A 25407-nucleotide genomic window follows, 5' to 3' on the forward strand; every position below is an offset into this window, starting at 1 on the left:
ATTATTCAAAATAAGCAATGATACTCTGTTCATGAATTCTGAAATAAAAAAGCGGCGCATCACCAATGCTTTTCAGCAGACTGCATCGATTAAGATAATAAAAATGTCTTCTATATATACAATATTGGTTTTGTTTTCAAAAATATCTTTAGGAAGAAGTTTTCAATTCAATTCTAACCTTTTAAATCCATTTCCATTGAATTCTAATCTTCCACCAAATGCGAGTGAATAGATTCAAAAATTAAAGTTGTCAAACAGTTGGTAAAGGTGAGCTATTTACCGCCGCTTTCGGGGCAACACATTTTGTCAAAATATATTTGATAATATTTTGTATACCCTCTTTGGAAGATTTATAAACAAAATAAATACATTTTGTTGGTGAATTATCTGAAAAATGCAGGGCTACGCTTGCCACGAATTCTGAAATAAGAAAGCGGCGCCTCGTCATGGCTTTTCGGGAGAGTACATCGATTAGAGAATTAAATTGTCTTCCATATAAACGGTATTAGCTTTATATTAAAAAAATAACTATCGGAAGTATATTTCCATCCAATTCTAACCTTTAAATGTCGATATTCAACCAAATGCGAGTGAATTGATTCAAAAATTAAAATTGTCAAACATTTGGTGAAGATGAGTTACATGCCGCCGCTTTCTGAAGATCGCATTTTGGCAAAATCTATTTAATAATATTTTTTATATTCTCTTTGGAAGATTTATAATCAAAATAAATAAATTTTGTTGGCGAAAATGCCAGGTTACACTTGTCACGAATTCTGAAATAAAAAAGTTGAGATTCACCATGGCTTTTGACAGAGTACATCAATTTAGATAACCAAAATAACATCAATATATACTAAATAGACTTTGTATTGAAATAATAACTATCGGAAGTATATTTCCCTCCAAATCGAACCTTTAAATGTCGATCTTCAACCAAAAACGAGTCAATTGATTCGAAAATTAAATTTGTCAAGCAGTTGGCAAATTTGAGCTATTTACCACCGCTTTCAGGACATCACATTTCGGCAAAATCTATTCGGTAATATTTTTTATACGCTCTTCGGAATAGTTGTAATCAAAATAAATACATTTTGTTGGCGAATTATCCGAAAAATGGCAGGCTACACTTGTCACGAATTCTGAAATAAAAAAAGTTGAGATTCACCATGGCTTTTGACAGAGCACATCAATTTAGATAACAAAAATAACTTTAAAATATACTATATTGGCTCTGTATTAAAAAAATAACTATCGGAAGTATATTTCCATCCAATTCTAAGCGTTCAATGTCGATCTTCAACTAAATACGAGTGAATTGATTCAAAAATTAAAATTGTCAAACAGTTGGTAAAGATCAGTAACTTACAGCCGCTTTCTGGAGGTAAGTTTTTGGCAAAATCTATTCGGTAATATTTTTTATACGCTCTTTGGATGATTTATAATCAAAATAAATACATTTTTTGGTGAATTATCCACAAAATGCAAGGCTAGGTTTGTAATGAATTCTTGTTTTTGTTTTCTTCACATCACATTTTTGCAAAATCTATTTGATAATATTTTTTGTACGCTCTTCGGAATATTTGTAATCAAAATAAATAAATTTTGTTGGCAAATTTTTCGAAAAATGCCAAGCTACACTTGTCACGAATTCTGAAATGAAAAGGTTAAGTCTCACCATGACTTTTGACAAAGTACATCAATTTAGATAGCCAAAATAACTTAAGACTGTACAATATTGTTTTTTTTATTAAAAGAATAACTTGAGGAAGTAGTCATCCAGTCAGTTATACCCTTCCTATGTCGATCCTCCAAAAAATACATGTGAATTGATTCAAAAATTAAAATTGTCAAACAGTTGGCAAATTTGAGCTATTTACCACCGCTTTCAGGACATCACATTTCGGCAAAATCTATTCGGTAATATTTTTTATACGTTCTTCGGAAGATTTATAACTAAAATAAATAATTTTTTTGGTGAATTATGCGAAATATGCAAAGCTACGCTTGTCAGGAATTCTGAAATAAAAAAGTTGAGATGGCTTTTGACAGAGAACATCAAATTGGATAACAAAAATAAGCCCAAAATGTGCAATATTGGATTAGTATAAATCTCTATAACAATAAATTTTGTAGACTTGGTTCCAATTAGAATATTGTTTTCCTTCCATCAAACTTCCAGTCTCTTTTATAAGCGAAGCAGCGGCCACTAACTAGTTATATCTTATATATCGTTAGCCAAGAGTTTTTCTTAATCATACATAACAGCGGGTATGTATTTCGAAATTAACAGTAAGGTGATAATTTATTGACTTGAAAAAAAAAGAAATACTTTAAAATTATTTAAAATAACTATGCAATCCAACAATACATTGCTAAAGTAAAGTAGAACATGTTCCACACGAAAGATCAATGGACGCAAAGATCAAATTGCGACAACAACAACGAACTGTAACTCTGTTAAATTAAAGAAAATCACAGTTTTATTTGTGAAAAATTAAAAACCGGTTCAAAAAAAAAAAAAAAAAAAATCGAGAATTCCAACCAGCCAATGACCGACCGACCACTTGTTGCTTGAATGCTAATGCAACAGCTCCACATGCATTCATTATTTCGGACAAACAAATTCTTAAAGCACAACATTTTGTATTTCAACATTTCAAAATAATAATAACCCATTAACTCAAAGACAAAAATAAATTACCCCCCAAAACAATGCTCTTTCATATGGTAAATAATTGCTGGGGCGAAATAAACGTGCTAAGTCATTGTGAAGAAATACAAAAGTATTTTGTGTCTTCTAACAGAAAGCTAAAAAAACCTAAATAAACTCATATCTTAATTGTGAATGACAAAACATTAATCAAATTTCTTGAGACAAAATGCCAAAGACTTATGGCGTGGAAAAACACCATCGCATTGCCATTGTCTAAGGCATTTAAATCGCATTTAACAGAAACCATTTTATTGTAATTATCATAAAGACTTACAAAGCCATTAAAATGTCAATTATATTTGACATATTTAGTTAGGTTTTAAAATTATTACATTGTTTAGTAAAAGGTTGAAGGCTTTATTATGAACTGATGCTAATTTTGGAATATTAATATTTCAATAGCAAATTCGCGATTTTTGAAAAAAAAAAAAATATTTTTGAAAAATCTAAGATTTTGTAAAAAAAAAAATCATTAAAAAGTCTACGATTATTAAAAAATATTCTTTAAAAAATCTAAGATTTTTGAAAAAAATATTTCTTAAAAAATCAATGATAAAAAATATTCTTTAAAGAATCCACGATTTTTGAAAACGTATTTTTTAATAAAATCCATGATTTTTGATCATTCATTAAAAAAAATATTTTTTAAAAATTAACGATTTTTGAAAAATTTTCTTAAAAAAATCCACAATTTTTGAAAAATATTCTTAAAAAATCTACGATTTTGGAAAAAAATCTTAAGAAATCAACGATGTTTGAAAAAATATTCTTTAAAAAATCCACGATTTTTGAAAAATATTCTTTAAAAAATTCGCGATTTTTGAAGAATATTCTTTTAAAAATCCACAATTTTTGAAAAAAATTCATGATTTTTGAAAAAATATTCTTTAAAAAATCCAAGATTTTTGAAAAAATATTCTTTAAAAAATCCAAGATTTTTGAAAAAAAATCATGATTTTTGAAAAAATATTCTTTAAAAAATCCAAGATTTTCTAAAAAATATTCTTTAAAAAATCCACGATTTTCTAAAAAATATTCTTTAAAAAATCCACGATTTTCTAAAAAATATTCTTTAAAAAATCCACGATTTTCTAAAAAATATTCTTTAAAAAATCCACGATTTAAAAAAAATATTCTTTAAAAAATCCACGATTTTCTAAAAAATATTCTTTAAAAAATCCACGATTTTCTAAAAAATATTCTTTAAAAAATCCACGATTTTCTAAAAAATATTCTTTAAAAAATCCAAGATTTTCTAAAAAATATTCTTTAAAAATCCACGATTTTCTAAAAAATATTCTTTAAAAAATCCAAGATTTTCTAAAAAATATTCTTTAAAAAATCCACGATTTTCTAAAAAATATTCTTTAAAAAATCCACGATTTTCTAAAAAATATTCTTTAAAAAATCCACGATTTAAAAAAAAAATTCTTTAAAAACTCCACGATTTAAAAAAAATATTCTTTAAAAAATCCACGATTTAAAAAAAATATTCTTTAAAAACTCCACGATTTAAAAAAAATATTCTTTAAAAAATCCACGATTTTCTAAAAAATATTCTTTAAAAAATCCACGATTTAAAAAAAAAAATATTCTTTAAATAATCCACGATTTTCTAAAAAATATTCTTTAATAAATCCACGATTTAAAAAACGTTCTTTAAAAAAATCCACGATTTAAAAAAATATTCTTTAAAAAATCCACGATTTAAAAAAATATTCTTTAAAAAATCCACGATTTAAAAAAAAATATTCTTTAAATAATCCACGATTTAAAAAAAAATATTCTTTAAAAAATCCACGATTTAAAAAAAATATTCTTTAAATAATCCACGATTTAAAAAAATATTCTTTAAAAAACCACGATTTAAAAAAAATATTCTTTAAAAACTCCACGATTTAAAAAAATATTCTTTAAAAACTCCACGATTTAAAAAAATATTCTTTAAAAACTCCACGATTTAAAAAAAATATTCTTTAAAAATAATATACTTTAAAAACTCCACGATTTTTTAAAAAAATATTCTTTAAAAAATTCACGATTTAAAAAAATATTCTTAAAAAAATCCACGACTTTTGAAAAAATATTCTTTAAAAAATCCACGATTATTGAAAAATATTTTTTAAAAAATCCACGATTATTGAAAAATATTTTTTTAAAAAATCCACGATTATTGAAAAATATTTTTTAAAAAATCCACGATTATTGAAAAATATATTTTAAGAAATCCACGATTATTGAAAAATATTTTTTAAAAAATCCACGATTATTGAAAAATATTTTAAAAAAATCCACGATTATTGAAAAATATTTTTTAAAAAATCCACGATTATTGAAAAATATTTTTTAAAAAATCCACGATTATTGAAAAATATTTTTTAAAAAATCCACGATTATTGAAAAATATTTTTTAAATAATCTACGATTATTGAAAAATATTTTTTAAAAAATCCACGATTATTGACAAATATTATTTAAAAAATCCACGATTATTGAAAAATATTTTTTAAAAAATCCACGATTATTGAAAAATATTTTTTAAAAAATCCACGATTATTGAAAAATATTTTTTAAAAAATCCACGATTATTGAAAAATATTTTCTAAAAAACCACGATTATTGAAAAATATTTTAAAAAATCCACCCACCATTATTGAAAAATATTATCGATCCACGATTATTGAAAAATAAATATTAACAATATAAAAAATATATTTTTTAATAATCGTTGATTTTTTAAAACATATATTTTTCAATAATCGTGGATGTTTTAAAAATATTTTTTTAATAATCGTGGATTTTTTTTGAAAAATATTTTTTCAATAATCGTGGATTTTTTATGAAAAATATTTTTTCAATCGTGGTTTTTTTTAAAAATTATTTTTATAATAATCGTGGATTTTTATTTAAAAATTATTTTTATAATAATCGTGGATTTTTTTAAAAAATATTTTTATATTTTTATAATATTTTCAATAATCGTGGATTTTTAATTTTTTTCATAATCGTTGATTTTTTAAAAATTATTTTTATAATAACCGTGGATTTTTTAAAAAGTTGTTTTCGTTGATTTTTCGTGGATTTAAAAAAAATTCTGTAATCGTTAATTTAAAAAAAAAATATTTTTTCTGTGATTGTGGATTTTTTTTAAATATTTTTTCGGTAAAAAAATCTAAAATCCCTAATTTGTTTATTAATCCGGGATGTTTGAAAATATTTTCTTCAATAATCTTGGATTTTTAATATTTTTTTTCAATAATCCTGGATTTTTTCAAAAAATATTTTTTTAATAATACTAGGTTTTTTTTAATATTTTTTCAATAATCGTGGATTTTCTTAAAAATTGTTTTTAAATTATCTTGGATTTTTTATTTAAAAAATAGTTTGTTAATAATCAATAATATTCGTTCAATAATGGTGGATTTAAAAAAATATATTTTTCAATATTCGTGTACTTTTAAAAAATCCACATTGTTGGAAAAATTATTCTTTAAAAAATCCACGATTGCTAAAAAAAATATTCTTTAAAAAATCCACGATTGCTAAAAAAAATATTCTTTAAAAAATCCAAGATTTCTGAAAAAAAATATTCTTTAAAAAATCCACATTGTTGGAAAAATTATTCTTTAAAAAATCCACGATTGCTAAAAAAAATATTCTTTAAAAAATCCAAGATTTCTAAAAAAAAATATTCTTTAAAAAATCCAAGATTTCTGAAAAAAAATATTCTTTAAAAAATCCACGTTGTTGGAAAAAACATTCTTTAAAAAATCCACGTTGTTCGAAAAAATATTCTTTAAAAAATCCACGTTGTTGGAAAAATATTCTTTAAAAAATCCACGTTGTTGGAAAAAACATTCTTTAAAAAATCCACGTTGTTGGAAAAATATTCTTTAAAAAATCCACGTTGTTGTAAAAAATATTCGTTAAAAAATCCAAGTTGTTGGAAAAAATATTCGTTAAAAAAATCCACGTTGTTGGAAAAAATATTCGTTAAAAATCCACGTTGTTGGAAAAAATATTCGTTAAAAAATCCACGTTGTTGGAAAAAATATTCGTTAAAAAATCCACATTGTTGGAAAAAATATTCTTTAAAAAATCCACGTTGTTGAAAAAAATAATCTTTAAAAACACCATGCTGTTGGAAAAAATATTCTTCAAAAATCCAAGTTTTTGGAAAAAATATTGGTTAAAAAATCCACGTTGTTGGGAAAAATATTCTTTAAAAAATCCACGTTGTTGAAAAAATATTCTTTAAAAAATCCACGTTGTTGAAAAAATATTCTTTAAAAAATCCACGTTGTTGGAAAAAATATTCTTTAAAAATCCACGTTGTTGAAAAATTTTTCTTCAAAAAATATTTTATTATAGGAAAATGTTCTTTTTATCCCCAAAATTTCCCTCTTTACTCTTTCTCATATTTCCTTCCCGTAGCCAATATTTATCTACACCATTGGTTTATTTTTCAAACTTCCATTTCTATTACCAAAAATAAATTATTTGAATTCCTAGCCGTCCATAGAAGAAAAAATATATTTGAACCTGTCACTTGACATTTCCTTTTGTTGCATACTTGTTTCATAAAGATATCCTTATCCTCTATTTTATCTCTCACACTAGTTTTATCCGGTTTATATTGAATCTACTGTCTTCGTCTTTGTTTTTGTTTCTTCGATTATATAATATTTTACCACGATGTGTGACGCATACATTGGATTTGAGTACACAACAGCCGACATAGAAAGAAAATACGACGGTCCACACTACCGTGTAAAATTGTCTATACCGCTTCGAACCTGTTGCCAAATCTTTTATGCTGTCGTTGGTAATGAGTCTCTGTAGTCTCTATTGGTATTTGATTTGATTGTAAGTAATGGGGATTTGGATTTTATTTTCTCAATATTTACTTACTAAACAAATTCACTTGCAACACGCTTGCGCGCAATTGTAATGTTGCTGCTACTTCTTTCACAGTGAACTAACCACTACACTCTTGAAGTTTTGCAGTTATGGTGTGATAATTAAACTGTAACGAGGTTGGTGTGGGTAGGAATGTTGTGGTATTATATGTCTTAAAAAATCCGTGATTATTGAAAACCTATTTTTTAAAAAATCCACGATTATTGAAAACCTATTTTTTAAAAAATCCACGATTATTGAAGTAATATATATCCGTTTTAAATCTACGATTATTGAAAAAATATTTTTTTAAAAAATTCACGATTATTGAAAAAATATTTTTTAAAAAATTCACGATTATTGAAAAAATATTTTTTAAAAAATTCACGATTATTGAAAAAATATTTTTTAAAAAATTCACGATTATTGAAAAAATATTTTTTAAAAAATTCACGATTATTGAAAAAATATTTTTTAAAAAAATTCACGATTATTGAAAAATATTTTTTAAAAAATCCACGATTATTGAAAAAATATTTTTTAAAAAATCCACGATTATTGAAAAAATATTTTTTAAAAAATCCAAGATTATTGAAAAAATATTTTTTAAAAAATCCACGATTATTGAAAAAATATTTTTTAAAAAATCCACGATTATTGAAAAAATATTTTTTAAAAAATCCACGATTATTGAAAAAATATTTTTTAAAAAATCCACGATTATTGAAAAAATATTTTTTAAAAAATCCACGATTATTGAAAAAATGTTTTTTAAAAAATCCACGATTATTGAAAAAAATGTTTTTTAAAAAATCCACGATTATTGAAAAATATTTTTTAAAAAATCCACGATTATTGAAAAAATATTTTTTAAAAAATCCACGATTATTGAAAAAATATTTTTTAAAAAATCCACGATTATTGAAAAAATATTTTTTAAGAAATCCATGATTATTGAAAAAATATTTTTTAAGAAATCCATGATTATTGAAAAAATATTTTTTAAAAAATCCAGGATTATTGAAAAAATATTTTTTAAAAAAATCCAGGATTATTGAAAAAATATTTTTTAAGAAATCCACGATTATTGAAAAAATATTTTTTAAAAAATCCACGATTATTGAAAAAAATATTTTTTAAAAAATCCACGATTATTGAAAAAATATTTTTTAAAAAATCCAAGATTATTGAAAAATATTTTTTAAAAAATCCACAATTATTGAAAAAATATTTTTTAAAAAATCCACGATTATTGAAAAAATATTTTTTAAAAAATCCACGATTATTGAAAAAATATTTTTAAAAAATCCACGATTATTGAAAAAATATTTTTTAAAAAATCCACGATTATTGAAAAAATATTTTTTAAAAAATCCACGATTATTGAAAAAATATTTTTTAAAAAATCCACGATTATTGAAAAAATATTTTTTAAAAAATCCACGATTATTGAAAAAATATTTTTTAAATAATCCACGATTATTGAAAAAATATTTTTTAAAAAATCCACGATTATTGAAAAAATATTTTTTTAAAAAATCCACGATTATTGAAAAAATATTTTTTAAAAAATCCATGGTTATTGAAAACCTATTTTTTAAAAAATCCACGATTATTGAAGTAATATATATCCGTTTTAAATCCACGATTATTGAAAAATATTTTTTTAAAAAATCCACCGTTATTGAAAAAATATTTTTTAAAAAATCCACGATTATTGAAAAAAATATTTTTTAAAAAATCCACGATTATTGAAAAATATTTTTTTAAAAAATCCACGATTATTGAAAAAATATTTTTTAAAAAATCCACGATTATTGAAAAAATTTTTTTAAAAAATCCACCGTTATTGAAAAAATATTTTTTAAAAAATCCACGATTATTGAAAAAATTTTTTTTTTAAAAATCCACGATTATTGAAAAAATATTTTTAAAAAATCCACGATTATTAAAAAAATAATATTTTTTAAAAAATCCACGATTATTGAAAAAATATTTTTTAAAAAATCCACGATTATTGAAAAAATATTTTTTAAAAAATCCACGATTATTGAAAAAATATTTTTTAAAAAATCCACGATTATTGAAAAAATATTTTTTAAAAAATCCACGATTATTGAAAAAATATTTTTTAAAAAATCCACGATTATTGAAAAAATATTGTTTAAAAAATCCACGATTATTGAAAAAATATTTTTTAAAAAATCCACGATTATTGAAAAAATATTTTTTAAAAAATCCACGATTATTGAAAAAATATTTTTTAAAAAATCCACGATTATTGAAAAAATATTTTTTAAAAAATCCACGATTATTGAAAACATATTTTTTAAAAAATCCACGATTATTGAAAAAATATTTTTTAAAAAATCCAGGATTACTGAAAACATATTTTTTAAAAAATCCATGGTTATTGAAAACCTATTTTTTAAAAAATCCACGATTATTGAAGTAATATATATCCGTTTTAAATCCACGATTATTGAAAAATATTTTTTTAAAAAATCCACCGTTATTGAAAAAATATTTTTTAAAAAATCCACGATTATTGAAAAAATATTTTTTAAAAAATCCACGATTATTGAAAAAATATTTTTTAAAAAACCCACGATTATTGAAAAATATTTTTTTAAAAAATCCACCGTTAGTGAAAAAATATTTTTTAAAAAATCCACGATTATTGAAAAATTTTTTTTAAAAAATCCACCGTTATTGAAAAATATTTTTTAAAAAATCCACGATTATTGAAAAAAATTTTTTTAAAAAATCCACGATTATTGAAAAAATATTTTTAAAAAATCCACGATTATTAAAAAAATAATATTTTTTAAAAAATCCACGATTATTGAAAAAATATTTGTTAAAAAATCCAGGATTATTGAAAAAAATCCACGATTATTGAAAAAATATTTTTTTAAAAAATCCACGATTATTGAAAAAATATTTTTTAAAAAAATCAACGATTATTGGAAAAATATTTTTTAAGAAATCCATGATTATTGAAAAAATATTTTTTAAAAAATCCACTATTATTGAAAAAATATTTTTTAAAAAAATCCACGACTATTGAAAAAATATTTTTTAAAAAAGCCACGATTATTGAAAAAATATTTTTTAAAAAATCCACGATTTTTTCTATTAATTTCCCTATACTTAGTCTTGGTTACTCTCGAACATCTGGTAGCTTTCCTTGGTTTCTGGCTGCTAGTCACTCAAGCAAGCCAGCCAGCCAAACAGCCAGCAGTTTTTCCTACATTGTTGAAAAACAACTTCGATGATTTTTTTTTATTGTTTATTTTTTGTTTTTACCAATTTTAGAGGAAGTGTTACAAAGAAATAAAACCAGCAAAAGACACAAATACTCTAAACCAAATACCCAGTTTCGTTTCGTTTTCGTGTTTTGAAAAGAGGAAAGGCCTTCAATGTTGCCGTTGTGGGGGCAGTAAGTGACGCGCCAAAAGTTGAGGAAAAATCCCACCTCTTTGGTCATGTTTTTCTTTTTTGATTCAATTGCATTGGATTTTCAAAGAAAATCTCCACCATCAACAACAAATAAAAGCTTGAAATTATTATCACCACTAGTCATGCATAAACTTCAAACCGCATACAATGACGACATCATCAAATGTTGCAATATCAGCTGTTTTTTAGTTTTTCCTTTCATTTTCTAAGACGTTTTTTTTTTGAATTTTTTTGAAGGAATAAAAACGTGGATTTTCAAATGAAATTTTTGAGGGAATATCCCAACCAATAAAGGTGATTTTTTAAATAAAATTTTTGAGGGAAATATCCCAACCAATAATCGTGGATTTTTAAATGACATATTTGAGGGAAAATATCCCAACCAATAAACGTGGATTTTTAAATAAAATTTTTGAGGGAAAATATTCCAACCAATAAACGTGGATTTTTAAATGAAATTTTTGAGGGAAATATCCCAACCAATAAACGTGAATTTTTAAATGAAATTTTCGAGGGAAATATCCCAATTAATAAACGTGGATTTTTAAATGAAAATTTTGGGGGAAATTTCCCAACCAATAAACGTGGATTTTTAAATTAAATTTTGAGGGAAATATCCTAACTAATAAACGTGGATTTTTAAATAAAATTTTTGAGGGAAATATCCCAACCAATAAACGTGGATTTTTAAATAAAATTTTTGAGGGAAATATCCCAACCAATAAACGTGGATCTATAAATAAAATTTTTGAGGGAAATATCCCAACCAATAAACGTGGATCTATAAATAAAATTTTTGAGGGAAATATCCCAACCAATAAACGTGGATCTATAAATAAAATTTTTGAGGGAAATACCCCAACCAATAAACGTGGATCTATAAATAAAATTTTTGAGGGAAATATCCCAACCAATAAACGTGGATTTTTAAATGAAATTTTTGAGGGAAAATATCCCAACCAATAAACGTGAATTTTTAAATGAAATTTTTGAGGGAAATATCCCAACCAATAAACTCGGATTTTTAAATGAAATTTTTGAGGGAAATATCCTAACCAATAAACGTGGATTTTTAAATGAAATTTTTGAGGGAAATATCCCAACCAATAAACGTGGATTTTTAAATGAAATTTTTGAGGGAAATATCCCAACCAATAAACGTGGATTTTTAAATGAAATTTTTGAGGGAAATATCCCAACCAATAAACTCGGATTTTTAAATGAAATTTTTGAGGGAAATATCCCAACCAATAAACTCGGATTTTTAAATGAAATTTTTGAGGGAAATATCCCAACCAATAAACGTGGATTTTTAAATGAAATTTTTGAGGGAAATATCCCAACCAATAAACGTGGATTTTTAAATGAAATTTTTGAGGGAAATATCCCAACAGATAAACGTGGATTTTTAAATGAAATTTTTGAGGGAAATATCCCAACCAATAAACTTGAATTTTTAAATTAAATTTTTGAGGGAAATATCCCAACCAATAAACGTGGATTTTTAAATGAAATTTTTGAGGGAAATATCCCAACCAATAAACGTGGATTTTTAAACGAAATTTTTGAGGGAAATTTCCCAACCAATAAACGTGGATTTTTAAATGAAATTTTTGAGGGAAATATCCCAACCAATAAACGTGGTTTTTTAAATGAAATTTTTGAGGGAAATAACCCAACCAATAAACGTGGATTTTTAAATAAAATTTTTGAGGGAAATAACCCAACCAATAAACGTGGATTTTTAAATGAAATTTTTGAGGGAAATATCCCAACCAATAAACGTGGATTTTTAAATAAAATTTTTGAGGGAAACATCCCAACCAATAAACGTGGATTTTTAAATAAAATTTTTGAGGGAAATAACCCAACCAATAAACGTGGATTTTTAAATGAAATTTTTGAGGGAAATATCCCAACCAATAAACGTGGATTTTTAAATGAAATTTTTGAGGGAAATATCCCAACCAATAAACGTGGATTTTTAAATGAAATTTTTGAGGGAAATATCCCAACCAATAAACGTGGATTTTTAAATGAAATTTTTGAGGGAAATATCCCAACCAATAAACGTGGTTTTTTAAATGAAATTTTTGAGGGAAATATCCCAACCAATAAACGTGGATTTTTAAATGAAATTTTTGAGGGAAATATCCCAACCAATAAACGTGGATTTTTAAATGAAATTTTTGAGGGAAATATCCCAACCAATAAACGTGGATTTTTAAATGAAATTTTTGAGGGAAATATCCCAACAGATAAACGTGGATTTTTAAATGAAATTTTTGAGGGAAATATCCCAACCAATAAACGTGGATTTTTAAATGAAATTTTTGAGGGAAATATCCCAACCAATAAACGTGGATTTTTAAATGAAAATTTTGAGGGCAATATCCAGTTAATTTAACTCGTATTTTTTAAATTAAATTTTTGTGGCGATATCCGGGTAATTTAACTCGGATTTTTAAATAAAATTTTTGAGGGAATATACCAAACTAAAAATTACTTCTTGCATTTGGCTAATAAATTTATTTTTGTTTTTGCTTTCAGGTATGCTGAATTATTTATAAATTTTGAAAGGTAACCTACTGGTTATTATTGGGCAATTACTTAATTTTGTAGAACTTAAATCTGCATTTACGTCAATGAATATACTTCTTTATTCCATCTCTTTGTTAATGGTTTGATACAAAAAAATAATTTTTTTAATAAGAAAGTTGTTTCGATCTTGTTTGGTGGTTAAAAGTGACCATTTGTGTGCGATATTAAAAAATCCACGAACTTTTAGTGAAAGTGAAGTTTTGCGCCCAACGTGGGATAACCTTTATTTTTGCTTGCAAAATTTAATGGGAGTTCTGTAAAGGTAGTTTTGTAGGTATAATTTAAAAATTAATAACTTAATTAAGAAGAACGTGGACACATCTTTGGGATATTTTGATGTCAACAATACATCCACACAAATGTGTATATATGACTTTAGGTTCAACCCAACACCTGGTCACAAATTAATACAAGGCCCTCATTTCTTCTGTTACACAAAAAGTTCATCAACCTTTTTTCCTTTACTTTTTTTGTTATGGGAAATTAACATGAAATTGACGGTGATTAATATTTTAATCTGATTAATCTTTTCTTACAACAGAATTATTAAAATAAATCATTTAATTTGAGAACAATGACCTAAATTAGGGGTTTTTAAAATACATATGTATTTGATAACGAACAATGGGTGAATAGATAAACGTCCGTAGATTTTATATAATGGGCGAAAAACGAGAAACGAGATTTTTGTTTATAATGATGTAATATTCTAACTAAAAACTCGCATTCAAAATTGCTATGAAGCTGCCTTTAAATTATGTGGAATTGGAATCAATCTTAATTTAAATAATAAACGGCAGTTTGGCAACACTTTTTTGAGGTAAACGTGATTCCTACTGTCCATATCTACTGCTTCTTTAAGCGATTTTTTTTCGGACAACTAGCGGAGGCAGTAAACGTGGATTTTTAAATGATATATTCGGGGCAATAAACACTTTATTAAAAAAATTCAATAATTGCAGATTTTTTAAAAAATAGTTTTTCAATAATCGTGGATTTTTTAAAAAATATTTTTTCAATAATCGTGGATTTTTTAAAAAATATTTTTTCAATAATCGTGGATTTTTTAAAAAATATTTTTTCAATAATCGTGGATTTTGTAAAAAATATTTTTTCAATAATCGTGGCTTTTTTAAAAAATACTTTTTCAGTAAGCACGGATTTTTTAAAAATACTTTTTCAGTAATCACCGATTTTTTTAAAAATATGTTTTCAATAATCGTGGATTTTTTAAAAAAATATTTTTTTAATAATCGTGGATTTTTTAAAAAAATATTTTTTTAATAATCCTGGATTTTAAAAAAAATATTTTTTCAATAATCGTGGTCTTTGCACAAAATATTTTTTCAAAAATGACTGATTTTTTAAAGAACATTTTTTTTAAAAAATATTTTTTTAATAATCCTGGATTTTTTAAAAAATATTTTTTTAATAATCCTGGATTTTTTACAAAAAAATATTTTTTAATATTCCTGGATTTTTTTTTAAAAAATATTTTTTCAATAATCGTGGTCTTTGCACAAAATATTTTTTCAACAATGGCTGATTTTTTAAAGAACATTTTTTTAAATCGTGGATATTTTCAATAATCGTGGATTTTTGTTAAAAAAAAACATTTTTTCAATAATCGTGGATTTTTAAAAAAAAAAACATTTCTTCAATAATCGTGGACTTTTTAAAAAATATTTTTTTAATAATCGTGGATTTTTTAAAAAATATTTTTTCAATAATCGTGGATTTTTTAAAAAATATTTTTTCAATAATCGTGGATTTTTTAAAAAATATTTTTTCAATAATCGTGGATTTTTTAAAAAATATTTTTTCAATAATCGTGGATTTTTTAAAAAATATTTTTTCAATAATCGTGGATTTTTTAAAAAATATTTTTTCAATAATCGTGGATTTTTTAAAAAATATTTTTTCAATAATCGTGGATTTTTTAAAGAATATTTTTTCAATAATCGTGGATTTTTTAAAGAATATTTTTTTCAATAATCGTGGATTTTTTAAAAAATATTTTTTCAATAATCGTGGATTTTTTAAAAAATATTTTTTCAATAATCGTGGATTTTTTAAAAAATATTTTTTCAATAATCGTGGATTTTTTAAAAAATATTTTTTCAATAATCGTGGATTTTTTAAAAAATATTTTTTCAATAATCGTGGATTTTTTAAAAAATATTTTTTCAATAATCGTGGATTTTTTAAAAAATATTTTTTCAATAATCATGGATTTTTTAAAAAATATTTTTTCAATAATCGTGGATTTTTTAAAAAATATTTTTTCAATAATCGTGGATTTTTTAAAAAATATTTTTTCAATAATCGTGGATTTTTTAAAAAATATTTTTCAATAATCGTGGATTTTTTAAAAAATATTTTTTCAATAATCGTGGATTTTTTAAAAAATATTTTTTCAATAATCGTGGATTTTTTAAAAAATATTTTTTTCAATAATCGTGGATTTTTTAAAAAATATTTTTTTCAATAATCGTGGATTTTTAAAAAAAAACATTTTTTCAATAATCGTAGATTTTTTAAAAAATATTTTTTCAATAATCGTAGATTTTTTAAATTTTTTTTTCAATAGTCGTGGATTTTTTAATTTTTTTTTTCAATAGTCGTGGATTTTTTAATTTTTTTTTTCAATAGTCGTGGATTTTTTAAATTTTTTTTTCAATAGTCGTGGATTTTTTAAAGAATATTTTTTCAATAATGGTGGATTTTTTAAAAAATATCTTTTCAATAATCGTGAATTTTTAAAAAAATATTTTTTCAATAATCGTGAATTTTTAAAAAAATATTTTTTCAATAATCGTGAATTTTTAAAAAAATATTTTTTCAATAATCGTGGATTTTTTAAAAAATATTTTTTCAATAATCGTGGATTTTTTAAAAAATATTTTTTCAATAATCGTGGATTTTTTAAAAAATATTTTTTCAATAATCGTGGATTTTTTAAAAAAATATTTTTTCAATAATCGTGGATTTTTTAAAAAATATTTTTTCTATAATCGTGTATTTTTTAAAAAAATATTTTTTCAATAATCGTGGATTTTTTAAAAAATATTTTTTCAATAATCGTGGATTTTTTTAGAAATTTTTTTTTCAATAATTGTGGATTTTTTAAAAAAATATTTTTTCAATAATCGTGGATTTTTTAGAAATTATTGTTTTCAATAATCGTGGATTTTTTAGAAATTATTGTTTTCAATAAACGTGGATTTTTTAGAAATTATTGTTTTCAATAATCCCGGATTTTTCGAAAAATATTTTTTCTGTAATCGTGGATTTTTTAGAAAATATTTTTTCTGTAATCTTGCATTTTTAGAAAATATTTTTAATAATCGTGCATTTTTTAAAAAATGTTTTTTAATAATCGTGCATTTTTTAAAAAATGTTATTTAATAATCGTGGATTTTTAATATTTTTTTTAAATCGTGGATTTTTTAAAAAATATTTTTTTAATAATCGTGGATTTTTTAAAAAATGTTTTTTTCAATAATCGTGAATTTTTTAAAAAATGTTTTTTCAATAATCGTAGACTTTTTAAAGAATATTTTTTCAATAATCGTGGATTTTTTAAAGAATATTTTTTCAATAATCGTGGATTTTTTAAAAAATATTTTTGCAAAAATCGTGGATTTTTTAAAAAATATTTTTGCAATAATCGTGGATTTTTTAAAAAATATTTTTTCAATAATCGTGGATTTTTTAAAAAAATATTTTTTCAATAATCGTGGATTTTTTAAAAAATATTTTTTCAATAATCGTAGATTTTTTAAAAAATATTTTTCAATAATCGTGGATTTTTTAAAAAATATTTTTTCAATAATCGTGGATTTTTTAAAAAATATTTTTTCAATAATCATGGATTTTTTAAAAAATATTTTTTCAATAATCGTGGATTTTTTAAAAAATATTTTTTCAATAATCGTAGATTTTTTAAAAAATATTTTTTCAATAATCGTGGATTTTTTAAAAAATATTTTTTCAATAATTGTGGATTTTTTAAAAAATATTTTTTCAATAATTGTGGATTTTTTAAAAAATATTTTTTCAATTTTTTTAAAAAATATTTTTTCAATAATTGTAGGTTTTTAAATGAAATTTTCGAGGCAATATCAGGGCCATTAAACGTGGATTTTTACATGAAATTTTCGTGGCAATATCCGGGCCATTAAACGTGGATTTTTAAATGAAATTTGTAAGGGATTTTCCCAAACTATAAATGTAGAATTTTAATTCAATAATTACACAATTGTTTTGACAGTCTAACACCAAACGTATTCAAAATAAAATCAGTCAATCAAATAGCAATTCGCCGTCTAGTGAAAACACATAAATAATCAAAAAAAAAAAGAAAAAAAAAAATAACATATGTATTCTGCCCAATATGAATAATTTGAATAATAGAAAACAATTACTACACAGTTACCCGAAATTTGCTTAAATACTAAAAATGGCAAACGCTATTAATTAACATTTATAAAAGAAAACTGCATACATTAAAACAAACGACTTAAGACACAAGCGCGTGTAGGGTAGCCTCACTTTAAACTGGACTATGATTGGAAATAAAGACAAAACTAAATCACTGCCACGAAAATAGAAACATTTTATAACTTCAAATTTGCTTTTAAAAAAATTCTAAAATAGTAGCAGCCACCCATAAAAAAAGTGAAATTATTTTTAAATTATGTGTTAACGGAATATTATGAACTGTTGGACTCTAGGGACAATTTTTTGTAGTTACACTTTAATTGAGACATAAATCAAATATAATAATCTTTAATGATAAACTAACGACAGGAACTAAAAGGTGGCACTAATGGACCACATCAAATTTGTCATGTTAACAGATTAGAAAAAATACAATTTAAAAAATAATAATAGTGTCATAAATTATGAACGAAATTGGACACTATTAAAGTGAATTTAAAATTTAGAAAAAAAATAAATTTGCATAAATTATTAGTTATCACTTAATTATCTCCTTCTTTAAGACTTATTTCCAACGTGCCATTAAGATAATATAAAACTGTTTGACGTATTATTTGACTGATTTAGTTTTCCAATTAATTTTTATAAAACTTTGCTCTATATAGGAATGCATTTCAACACCACGTATGTAATTACCATAATAATTGTTGTTTAATGTTTTTAGTTAATCAAACAAGTTTACCTTCACAAACTAGTCTTGAAAGATAATACGATTGAGAAATGTTTGAAATAACAACAACAAAATTATAAACAAATTTATACAATGTATGCAAATGCTAATATATTGTAGCTCGATCATTTCATTTAAAAATCCACGTTTATTGGCTTCGATATTCCCTCAAAAATTTCATTTAAAAATCAACGTTTATTGGCTTCGATCTTCCCTCAAAAATTTAATTTAAAAATCAACGTTTATTGGCTTCGATCTTCCCTCAAAAATTTAATTTAAAAATCCACGTTTATTGGCTTCGATATTCCCTCAAAAATTTAATTTAAAAATCCACGTTTATTGGCTTCGATATTCCCTCAAAAATTTAATTTAAAAATCCACGTTTATTGGCTTCGATATTCCCTCAAAAATTTCATTTAAAAATCCACGTTTATTGGCTTCGATATTCCCTCAAAAATTTCATTTAAAAATCAACGTTTATTGGCGTCGATATTCCCTCAAAAATTTAATTTAAAAATCCACGTTTATTGGCTTCGATATTCCCTCAAAAATTTAATTTAAAAATCCACGTTTATTGGCTTCGATATTCCCTCAAAAATTTCATTTAAAAATCCACGTTTATTGGCTTCGATATTCCCTCAAAAATTTCATTTAAAAATCCACGTTTATTGGCTTCGATATTCCCTCAAAAATTTCATTTAAAAATCCACGTTTATTGGCTTCGATATTCCCTCAAAAATTTCATTTAGACATCCACGTTTATTGGCTTCGATATTCCCTCAAAAATTTCATTTAAAAATCCACGTTTATTGGCTGCGATATTCCCTCAAAAATTTCATTTAAAAATCCACGTTTATAGCCTTGGATATTTGCTCAAAAATTTCATTTAAAAATCCACGTTTATAGCCTTGGATATTTGCTCAAAAATTTCATTTAAAAATCCACGTTTATAGCCTTGGATATTTGCTCAAAAATTTCATTTAAAAATCCACGTTTATAGCCTTGGATATTTGCTCAAAAATTTCATTTAAAAATCCACGTTTATAACCTTGGATATTTGCTCAAAAATTTCATTTAAAAATCCACGTTTTTAACCTTGGATATTCCCTCAAAAATTTCATTTAAAAATCCACGTTTATTGGCTTCGATATTCCCTCAAAAATTTCATTTAAAAATCCACGTTTATAACCTTGGATATTTGCTCAAAAATTTCATTTAAAAATCCACGTTCAATGGCTCGGGTATTTCTTCAAAAACTCAGTTTAAAAATCCAAGTTTACTGCCTTGGAAAGTGGCGCGAAAATTTTATTTTATAATCCACGTTTGAAGCCTCTGATAGTGGTCCGAAAATTTTATTTAGATTTATTGCCTGGGATATTCCCTTAAAAATTGTATTTATCCACGTTTAAAGCCTCTAATAGTGACCCGAAAATTTTATTTAAAAATACACGTTTATTCACTGGGATGTTCCCTTAACAATTTTATTTAAAAATCTACGTTTAAAGACTATTATGGTAGACGTCTATAGCCTCGGTTATTCCCTTAAAAATTTCATTTGAAAATCCACGTTTGTAGCCTTTGATAGTGGGCGTTGATAACCTCGGACATTTCCCCAACAATTTATTTTTAGGATCCACGTTTAAAGCCTCTGATAGTAGGCCGAAAATTTCACTTAAACATCCACGTTTAAAGCCCTCAAGTCCCTCAAACATTTGCATTTCAAAATCCACTTTTACTGCCTCGTTTTTAAGCCTTTTACAGTGTCAAATCAAGTTCTAAGATGTTCTGTATAGGACAACACCTTCTTGTTACTCCCTCACAAGTGCAGTTAAAGGGCTGTTCGTGGATTGTTGTGAAATTGTTATAGAAGGTAGGCCTTGTGATTCACCTAAAAAATCCTACGGTGACCCACTAGAATGACTGGGGACCGATAATTACCGAGAGGAGTGACTGACATTGGTCTAAAGTTTTTGGGTTTCCACGGCTATACTGGCACAGTTAAGGCCTATATATATATTTAAAAATATTTAAAAATCCTCGTCTGTGGAGCCCGTTAAGGCCTTGGAAATATATTTAAAAATCCTCGTCTGTGAAGCCCGTTAAGGCCTTGAAAATATTCTTTAAAAATCCTCGTCTGTGGAGCCAGTTAAGGCATTGGAAAAATTCTTTAAAAATCCACCTCTATGGAGCCTGTAAAGACCTTTGAAAAAATCTTTGAAAATCCAAGGCTGTGGGGCCATTTAAGGCCTTGGAAAAAATCTTTAAAAATCCACGCCTACACTCGCAGAGCCAGTTGAGGCCTTGGAAAATTCTTTAAAAATCAACGCCTCAAAATTATCTTTAGGTGATCAACAAAAATGGCTGGTTGACACGATAACTATCGAATGGAATGACTCCTACAATTATATCCAGTTGCAAGACGGACTATATCGATACATTCCTTCACTCAGGTTACTGAGGACATTTTTTTATAGAAAAAAATTCCTCAAGTTACTGAGGACACTTTTTTCTATAGAAAAAAAAATTCCTCAGGTCCCTGAGGACACTTTTTTCTATAGAAAAAAAATCCTCAGGTCCCTGAGGACACTTTTTTCTATAGAAAAAATTTCCTCATGTCCCTGAGAACACTTTTTTCTATAGAAAAAATTTCCTCATGTCCCTGAGAACACTTTTTTCTATAGAAAAAAATTCCTCAAGTCACTGAGGACATTTTTTCTATAGAAAAAAATTCCTCAGGTTCCCGAGGACATTATTTTCTATAGAAAAAAATCCTCAGGTTGCTGAGGACCCTTTTTTCTATAGAAAAAATTCCTTTGGTCCCTGAGGACACTTTTTTCTATAGAAAAAAATTCCTCAGGACCCTGAGGACACTTTTTTCTATAGAAAAATATCCTCAAGTCACCGAGGACAATTTTTTCTATAGAAAAAAACCTCAAGTCATGAAGGAATCTTTTTTCTATAGCAAAAATTCCTCAGTTCCCAGAGGATACTTTTTTCTATAGAAAAATTCCTCAGGTCCCTGAGGAAACTTTTCTATAGAAAAAAGTCCCTCAGTTCCCGAGGACCTTTTTTTCATAAAACAAAAATCGTCAGATGACTGACGACACTGTTTTCTATAGAATAAACTCCTCAGGTCCCTGAGGACACTGTTTTCTATAGAAAAAATTCCTCATTTTAGGACATTTTTTTCTATAGAAAAAAATTCCTCAGGTCCCTGAGGACACTTTTTCTAAAGAAAAAAATTCCTCAGGTTATTTTTTTCTATAGAAAAAAATTCCTCAGGTTACCGAGGACACTTTTTTCTATAGAAAAACAATTCGTCAGGTCCCCGATAACACTTTTATCTATAGAACAAATTCCTTAGGTTACTGAGGACACTTTTTTCTATAGGAAAAAAATACCCAGGTTACTGAGGACACTTTTTTCTATAGAAAAAAATAACCTGAGGTCCCTGAGGACACTTTTTTCTATAGAAAAAAATAACCTGAGGTCCCTGAGGACACTTTTTTCTATAGAAAAAAATAACCTGAGGTCCCTGAGGACACTTTTTTCTATAGAAAAAAATTCCTCAGGTCCCTGAGGACACTTTTTTCTATAGAAAAAAATTCCTCAGGTCCCTGAGGACACTTTTTTCTATAGAAAAAAATTCCTCAGGTCCCTGAGGACATTTTTTTTCTATAGAAAAAAATTCCTCAGGTCCCTGACGACACTTTTTCTAAAGAAAAAAATTCCTCAGGTTACCGAGGACACTTTTTTCTATAGAAAAACAATTCGTCAGGTCCCCGATAACACTTTTATCTATAGAACAAATTCCTTAGGTTACTGAGGACACTTTTTTCTATAGGAAAAAAAAAATACTCAGGTCACTGAGGACACTTTTTTCTATAGAAAAAAAGGTGCTCAGGCTACTGAGGTAATTTTTTTATAGAAAAAAATTCCTCAGGTTACAGAGGACACTTTTTTATATAGAAAAAAATTCCTTAGGTTACAGAGGACACTTTTGTGTATAGAAAAAAATTCGTCAGGTCCCTGTGGACACTTTTTTCTATAGAAAAAAATTCCTCAGGTTACTGATGACACTTTTTTCTTTAGAAAAAAATTCCTTCGGTCCCTGAGACACTTTTTTCTATAGAAAAAATGCCTCAGGTTCCCGAGTACACTTTTTTCTATAGAAAAAAATCCTCACGTCATTGAGGATAATTTTTTCTATAGGAGAAAAATCCTCAGGTCCTGAGGACTCGTTTTCTATAGAAAAATCTCCTCAGGTCACTGAGGACGCTTTTTCTATAGAAAAAATATCCTTTGGTCACTGAGGAAAAAATCTCCTCAGGTCATTGAGGGCACTTTTTTCTGTAGAAAAAAATTCTTCAGGTCACTGAGTACACTTTTTCCTATAGAAAAAAATCTCCTCAGGTTCCCGAGTACACTTTTTTCTATAGAAAAAAAATCCTCACGTCATTGAGGATAATTTTTTCTATAGGAAAAAAATCCTCAGGTCCTGAGGACTCGTTTTCTATAGAAAAATCTCCTCAGGTCACTGAGGACGCGTTTTCTATAGAAAAAATTCCTTTGGTCACTGAGAAAAAATCTCCTCAGGTCGCTGAGGACACTTTTTTCTATAAAAAAATTCCCCAGGCCCCTGAGGACACTTTTCTATAGAATTTGTTTCTATAGAAAAAATCTTCCCTGAGTACAATTTCCCCCCGTAGTCATTGGATGCTGCTTTTCAAATATATATTTTTTTAATTATTATTAGTTTTTATAAAAAATAACAGTTGCTGGAATCTATTTTTTTCTCTGGAAAAAATATCACAAACTGGAATGTTATTTTTCCTATAGGATTTTTTTTCTTACTCACTGTTGACAATAAATATTTTTTTAAATATATATTGAAATAATTTTATTTTCAGTTTTTCTCATTAAAAAAAACTTTTTGTTTGAATTTTATTTCCCACTTTAAATTTTTTTTATTATTTATTTTGGGCACGATTTCCTTAGTTGAGGCCACAATTTTTTTTTTTTCGAACACTAACATTATTTGCCTTTCTTTTTTGTACCGTTGCTACTTTTTTATTTAGGAAAACATTGTATTTTTTGTAATGTAACAACAACAGCAACAATTTGATTTTTTTTGTAAATATTTTCAACATTTGTTACTTCATGATTTTCTTATGGCATAATAAATATTTTGTTTTCTTCATCTTCTTTTTTCCATTGACTTGAATTCGTAGTTGTTTGTTTGTCGTTATTTTTTTACAATTCATGATTTGATTTTTTTTTCTATTTTTTTCAATTCAATTTTTCTTGTAACCGTACCCCACAAAACCAGATGATTTCAATTTTTATTTCCACTGCCAAAACAGAAATTAGCGGCCCCGTTCACAACCAAAAGTAAGCCAAGTGACGCGATCAAGCTATGTACTCAAACTGAATTTAGCTTTTCAATAAACTTGGCTTACAAGCTTTGTGCCAAAACCGAAACGAAATAAAATGAAAAGAAAAAAACTGAAACAAAAAAAAAAAAAAAAAAAATCATAACATACGTTTCTACATCTCCAGCTGGTGGTTGCTGGCCGCACACATTTTTACAAAGCAATCTATCCATGATGGGTGGTGAGTGAGTGAGCGAGTACTCCACACACAACAAATTACGCTCACCTCATGACGTTTTGATTTTTGGTTAAGCTTGGCCTAAACGTCCATGGTCCCCTCTAATGGCTATGTATGGCATCAGTTTGTTGTACACCGTCAGCACCTTGTTGTTGTTGCTCCTCCGGCAGTGTGCTTAATTCTCCCAAAGCTTATTCGGTGTCACATTAAGATTCAAACGTTGCCTCTCAACTCTTCTTATTCCTTATGGTCTTTAGTTGTAAACTATTTCTTACGGGTGATTGTCCCAAGAACCTCGTGTTTCTAAGTTTGGTGTTTATATTTAATCTTTAACATCGACTAAAGTCCAGTTTAAAAGTTTCTAAAGAACCAAGAACTCAGCTCACCTTTGGTCATAATGTCAAGTGTGGAAATGGTTAATAGCCGCTGTAATTCCTTGAATAAATTAGAAAAGGTAATTAGCTTTTAATATGTTATTAATTCATTTACACAAAAAAATAATAATAATTTTGCATAAAATTATCAAACTGCAAGATTGGCGCCCAACATGGGGCACTGATGTCTTTTTTGCAGATTTTACCCCAAAATTTTATTAACGAATTGATTTCGATAAATAACACAGCCAATTCTTAAATACCATTAGTGGCGCCCAAATACCATTAGTGGCGCCCAACATGGGGCACAGGAACAAATATTCTTTAAAAAAATCCACGTGCTCCATGAAAAAAATTACTTTACACAAAACAAAAAAATAAATAAATAAAAAAAAATTGCATAACATCATCAAACTGCAAGATTGGCGCCCAACATGGGACACTGATGTCTTTTGTCAGACTTAACCCCAACATTTCATTACCGAATTTATTCCGATAAATAACAACACAGGGCACGTGACAAAAAATTATTTAAAAAATCCACGTGGTCCGTTGGCTCATGAAAAAAATTA

General features: G+C 25.5%; 2 protein-coding genes across 5 annotated transcripts in view; one reads left to right on the forward strand and one right to left on the reverse strand.

The window, feature by feature from the left end:
• Positions 1-24310, reverse strand: part of LOC141393801 (ABC transporter G family member 23) — a 68591-nt gene extending 44281 nt beyond the window's left edge. Inside the window, exon 1 of the mRNA XM_073967295.1 lies at positions 24168-24310. The gene's annotated coding sequence lies outside the window, so the exon portion shown is untranslated. The remainder of the gene's footprint in view (positions 1-24167) is intronic.
• The window catches only part of LOC141393802 (neuroguidin), a 302023-nt gene that overhangs the window by 117227 nt on the left and 159389 nt on the right, over positions 1-25407 (forward strand). The window contains exon 1 of one of the 4 annotated variants that reach the window (XM_073967299.1): positions 24589-24915. The exons of 2 other annotated variants lie outside the window; for them this stretch is intronic. In XM_073967299.1, the coding sequence (XP_073823400.1) occupies positions 24859-24915 (57 nt within the window). In that variant the 5' untranslated portion in view covers positions 24589-24858. Of the gene's footprint in view, positions 1-24588; positions 24916-25407 lie in introns of those variants that run through there. One more of the 4 variants, XM_073967297.1, reaches the window with a different exon arrangement.

This window comes from Musca autumnalis, unplaced genomic scaffold, assembly GCF_047663935.1.
Source record: "Musca autumnalis isolate F117 unplaced genomic scaffold, ASM4766393v1 scaffold_2, whole genome shotgun sequence".
In the NCBI taxonomy this organism is placed as follows: domain Eukaryota; kingdom Metazoa; phylum Arthropoda; class Insecta; order Diptera; family Muscidae; genus Musca; species Musca autumnalis.